The sequence below is a fragment of the Rhinopithecus bieti genome, unplaced genomic scaffold, assembly GCF_001698545.2.
Source record: "Rhinopithecus bieti isolate Rb0 unplaced genomic scaffold, ASM169854v2 scaffold_574, whole genome shotgun sequence".
Lineage (NCBI taxonomy): Eukaryota > Metazoa > Chordata > Mammalia > Primates > Cercopithecidae > Rhinopithecus > Rhinopithecus bieti.
The window spans coordinates 5,463,726-5,469,642 of NW_016803605.1; the positions used below are offsets into that span (position 1 = coordinate 5,463,726).

The 5,917-nt window shown below is 55.4% G+C and overlaps 1 protein-coding gene across 1 annotated transcript in view; it reads left to right on the forward strand.

Annotated features, from left to right (window-relative positions):
- PITPNM2 (phosphatidylinositol transfer protein membrane associated 2) overlaps positions 1-5,917 on the forward strand; it is a 124,292-nt gene that overhangs the window by 97,971 nt on the left and 20,404 nt on the right. Inside the window, 4 exon segments of the mRNA XM_017888987.1 lie at positions 133-347; positions 1,441-1,562; positions 4,132-4,609; positions 5,641-5,696. Coding sequence (XP_017744476.1) covers positions 133-347; positions 1,441-1,562; positions 4,132-4,609; positions 5,641-5,696 — 871 coding nt within the window.

Consider the following 5,917-nt stretch of genomic DNA (forward strand, 5'->3'; position numbering starts at 1 on the left):
ATAGGAGGAGCCAGCCTTGTTGACCAAAGCCCCTCCTCCCTTTCCACACCCCTGGGCCCAGTCTCCTGTGCCCCTTCCCTCCTGAAAAGTGCTCTGGCCCCACACACATTGCAGGTGCTTTTGTCCCCACAGAAGAAGAGCCGTAACGAGACATATGGTGAAGGCAGCGGCGTGGAGATCCTGGAGAACCGGCCGTACACAGATGGCCCAGGCGGCTCTGGGCAGTACACACACAAGGTGTATCATGTGGGCATGCACATCCCCAGCTGGTTCCGCTCCATCCTGCCCAAGGCAGCCCTGCGGGTGGTGGAGGAGTCCTGGAATGCCTACCCCTACGCCCGAACCAGGTGCACCTGCTTTGGCCTCCATGTGCCTCCCATCTCCACATGCCATCTGGCAGGAAGCAGCCTTGTGGCATAGATCCAGGGGATGGGATCAGCCTTTAAGCAGGCTCAACACCCCATAACCCCAGGGAGCCCAGGCTTTGTTCCATACAGGTGCCCCGAAGGTCACCCAGAGCAGGCACAGGCAAGAGAGGGAAGGATACACCCCAAATGCCTCCTGACTCCTCACGTGTGGAGGCCATGAAGGCATGAGTCAAGCGAGGGCTGTTGGAGACTCCTTTGCCATCCCAGAAGATGTAGGGAATATAAACCCAATTCAGGCTCCCTAAGAAGGCCGAGACAGCCTGCTGGAAAGAAACTGAGGGTAGACCAGATGACACAGAGGTCCCTTCCAACTCAGAGACCTTCAGCTGCTGTGACAGTGTTGTCCCACATCCCATGCTGAGCAGGGCTGTCCTTGGGATCCCCTGGCAGAGGGTTCTTCACTCTGTGTCCCCCAGTGTGTAGCTCAGCACTGCTGAGTTGGATAGATGGGGGCTGGTCCCACCAGGTGCCTTCTGCTGAGCAGGTAGGGTCCCCACAAATCTCCTGGGGCTCCCTTCCCCACACTGGTAGGCACCTGGAGCTTACTTAGGGATCCACAGAGCTTGTTCCTCTTCCCAGTAGTACTTTCCCCTCTAAGCTCATCTCCAGCCTAGAGAGAGGCTATTCCCCCATTGCCAGAGCTGGCTTCTTGGGAACTAGGGGTGGCATGCCCCATGGAGCACCCCAGCTTCCTCCTGCTTGGCAGTATGCTGCCATAGCTGTTCCTGTGTTCCTGCCATGCTGTGGACATTGGACATGGGGCTTCTAGAAGCCACCAAAGATGCACTGTCTTCCTCTCCCCCTAAATCCTTCCCTGCCCCCATCCTGGCTGTTCTTGGGACAAAGTGGCGGTCCAGGAGGTGGACAGGGCAGGCGAGTCTTGGCTACCCTCCACCCTCCTTCTATGCCCACTCACTGGCTCCACTCCTACCCAGTGGGTCAACAGGCCCTGACCAGACACACTGGGCCTCTCCAAGGACAGGTCCTGATGGATGCTTTCCTTCCCGCACAGGTTCACCTGCCCTTTCGTGGAGAAATTCTCCATCGACATTGAAACCTTTTATAAAACTGATGCTGGAGAAAACCCCGATGTGTTCAACCTCTCTCCTGTGGAAAAGAACCAGCTGACAATCGGTAACCAGGAAGGGCAGAGCCCCACAGGGCTGTACTCTGGATTTCCTACCCACAGGCCCCTCTTGTCCTGCCCCTTTTCCCCACACCTGGTAGACTCCAGACCTGGCCCTGTCCTGGGCAGGCAGATCAGAGTTGGAGCAAGCATGGGGCCCATGGGGGAGGCAGGACAGACCTCCTCAGCCCCATTCTCCTGACGTATACACCAAGTCCAAGTGCCTTTTCTACCCAGAGTCCCCAGCGTCACTTCCCTCCATCCCTTTTAGGGATCCCTACTCCCCAGAAGTACACGTGTGCTTGGGGATCCATCTCTAGCTGACAGCCATGCACAAGTGCCCCTGGCACACAATGGGGTCTATGACCTCCTGATGGTGGATGCCCTACCCACTGCCTCCAGATGACAGTGACATGCAGGGAATGGGCCCCATTTGTTAGATCTTCACTTTCAAGAGAAGCCAGTGATAAGGATTTTCATGAGAAATCTCCCAATACTAAATGTTAATGACCAATTAGAAATCTTTGTAAATAAATTTATGCCAGCCAAACAAAACACATATGTGGGGCAGTGCAGCTCAGCAGCCACCCTCCTGCAACCTCTGAGTGCAAGGCCCAAGTCACCGTGGAGGCATCTCAGCAGGACATGCCAGGTTGGGGGTGGGTGTCCATGCCCCAGGAGCTGCTCCAGGCCCAACCCCCTACCTCTGCTGGGATTTCCTGGGTCTGCAGAACAAAGCATCATAGCACGAGTGGCTTGTACAACACGCAGTTATTCTCTTAGTGCTCTGGAGGCCAGAAGTCTGAGATCACAGCGTGTGGGCTCTTCCCCCTGGGGGAGACTCTGTTCAGGCCCCTTCAGTGTCTGTGCTTGTCAGCAGTCCTTGGTGCTCCTTGACTTGTAGAAGCATCCCTCAATCTCTGCCTCGGTCGCCACATGGTCACTCCCCTCTGTGTCTGTCTGCCTCTGTGTCTCCTTTTCTTATAAGAACACCAGTCATACTGGATTAGGACCCACCTTAATGGCCTTACTTTTAACTTGATTACCTCTTTGAAAACCTTATCTCTAGATAAAATCACATTCTGAGGCACTGGGTTTAATACTTCAGCATAGGAATTGGGGTTGGGGGGGTACATAGCTCTTCCCATAGCAGGCAGCCCTGACACTGCCAGAGCTCTGCAGGCTCCCTCTGAGGCCAGCTGCCATGAGTCCTAAGTCTCTGTGACATTTCCTGTGCCAGCCCGCATGGGCAGGGCATGTGGTCTGCTCCGGGAAGAGCACTCATCCCTCCTGGCATTCTGTGGTTCTCAGACTCACTCCTGACCCTTCTGGTTTGGTGGAGCTGATGTCAGTGTCTGCAGTCTGCAGCCTGGATACAGAGGGGCCCGTGCATTGGAGAAAATGAGGTAGCCAAGGGCCTGGCTAGAGCTGACCCAACCATAAAAAAGGGCTCTGTGAGCCACACACCCTTTCCTAGAGCTCTTTCTCACCCAGTGAGTGCTCCAGTCCTGTCCAACACACATGTGCCTCAGGAGTGAGCACACAGGAGGGCTCTGCCTCCACCGTGGGAGGAGGCCATGGGAGGGCTCTGAGATGCCCCTGTGGAGGGGAAGCCTGTGATCATAAGTGGCCTGGCCTACGTCCCGCCCAGAGCCATCACCCCTCTTCTTGTCACCATCACCAGGTCCTGTCAGCCCCTAACCCTGTTTTCTGCACTCCTACCTCTGTGGCATCTTCCCCTGCTCTCAGGCCCAGCCCAGAGCAAGCTTGGCCAGACACCCCCTGTAGGCTTCTTCAGACATCTCTTACGGTCTCTGTCCAGGAAGGCTTTTCCAACAGGTCGGCCTGCCTGCGTCCCTCTCAGCCTCAGACCTATATCTGGGTCGACTTGGCCCTCAGGGCACTACCTGGGCTCCTAGCTTGGAGAGAAATGGCCAGCATGTCCAGGGCATTCCCATTGCTCTGTGACCACTGCCATCCTTCTCCCCATGCAGACACCCTGGTGGTTCCTTCCCCAGAACCCCCCACCTCTTGTTCAAGGGCCGGTGCTACTGGGACATTCTTGACCTCTCGATTCCACCCCTCTGGCTGAAACACCATCTTCGTGGGAAGCTTTTCCCAGCCTTCTCTTCTGTTCCTCACACCCCGTATTCTTCATGGAAATTCATCTCCTCACTGTTTCCTCATTGCCTTATTTATCTGCTTTGCCAAGAGGTAGTGCACTCAGAACATGGGTTTTGCTGAAATGACTTGAAAAGGCAATAACGGACCAGGTGCATTGGCTTACACCTGTAATCTCAGCACTTTGGGAGGCTGAGGTGGGAGGAGTGCTTGAGCCTGGGCAACATAGCAAGACCCCTATCTGAATGAATGAATGCACCAAGGAAACTGCAAGCCCTATTGTCAAGCATATTGAGGTCAGAGCTGCCCAGAACATGATCTTTACTCCTCAGAGTCCCTCTGGCAGGGCAAGGCCCAGAATCCTGGGAGGATTTGGGGGTGGAGGAACATGGAGAGGAGATGTGGGTGGAGGTTGAGGTCAGGGCTGAAGTGGCCACTCTAAGGGTTTTCCCACAGACTTCATCGACATTGTCAAAGACCCTGTGCCCCACAACGAGTATAAGACAGAAGAGGACCCCAAATTGTTCCAGTCAACTAAGACCCAGTGGGGGCCCCTGTCAGACAACTGAATCGAGGAGTACAAGAAGCAGGTCTTCCCCATCATGTGTGCATACAAGCTCTGCAAGGTGGAGTTCCGCTACTGGGGCATGCAGTCCAAGATCGAGAGGTTCATCCATGACACCGGTGAGCACACCCCGTTCCGGGTGGGCAGTGGCCGGGCTGCCCAACCCCTCTGTCTCCTGTCACCTGCCTGTCTGCCTCCTGTCTCTGCATGTCTGCCTGGGAGTCTGCATTTTTGTTGTTCTGGGAAGGTGACACCAAAGCCCATGTCCAGCTTCCCCACTGCCCCGCAACCATGTGTTATCTTGGGCATCCATGAATACCTACGAGCACCTGCAGAGACAAGCAGTATGTGTTACTGGATGAAGAAGCCGTAGGCACTGCCCCCAGACATTCCTGACCTGGTTCGCATTTGATAAAGTGTAGCCCACACTCCACAGGTCTGAGTAGCCCCTGGGGACAGCTTCCTTGCTGCTCACCTGGGCCTCTGGGCTCCCAGGCCTTTGTTTCCTCTACTCGAGGAGGCCCAGAACCCAGGGCCACAGCTCAGCCTCCCTCTTTGGGCTGGAAGCTCCCAGGAGCAGGGTGTCTCAGACTTCATAGGGGCCTTCACACCCACACCAGCCTAGCCAGAGTAGGTGCCCATGGAACAGGTAGACAGCAGATGGCCTGGGTGTCCTGGTGCAGTGAGTGCCATTTCCTCACCTAGAGCCCTCAGCCCCACTCTGCTGAGGTTATAACATGACGTCAGTCCAAGGGCTGGTTCCAGTCCCTGAGGCCCATGATTCAAAAGGCACCCCAGCCAGACACCTTGTGATGCCATGAGCGAGGGTGACTTAATTTAAGAATGAACAGAGCCACACTGTTGACAGTACACATCACGCTTGTGACACAGGCTCATGATGACCCATGAGGGTAGGCATTGTCACCCCACTTATGCAGGAGGAAGCAGAGACCCAACACGGGCTGAACGAGATCTGCCTCTCATCCCAGCCACCCTCGTCCTGAATTAACATCCTCCTGTTCTTAGCATCAGCAAGGGGAGTGTCTCACTAGACAGCCATGTTCAGTGTTGAGGCTGCAACCCCAAGGGAAGGTTGGGTGTGTACCCAAAAGGGTTGGGGTCTGAGGACACAGTCTTCCATTTGGAGAAACAGAGACGTGGACAGGGCCTCGACGGGTGTGACGATGTCACCACCTCCATCCCCAGGGCAAAACCCTCAGACACATTGTCCACCATTCTTTTTCCAGAAGGGCTACCGCAGTGTCAGTCAGCAGCTGGGAGAGGTGGCAGGAAGAGAAAGAAGCTATCCCATCCATTGAGAGGGATGCATTCCTGCAATCCATCTCTCTAACTCCTTGGGAGCTTAGATTGGCCCAAACCTGCCTCTCTCCGTTACCCAGGGCTCAGAGACTGGGACCTGCAACCCTAGTGCTGAAGTCCCAAAATGGGAATGGTGGTTCGCACTTCCCAGGGAATATGAGGAGTGGAGGAGCATATGGGCAGGACTGGGAGGAGCTCACCGATCCTGGGCAAGGCATCCCCTACCACCCTTCTTGACCTCAGGAAACTGAATACATCAGTGCTGGTGACTTGAGGGTTCTCTCCTCAAGGCTTCTCTAGGTTCAGCCCTACACAGGACACCCAGCAGACCTACTAAGGCTGCAGCTCCTGGCACTC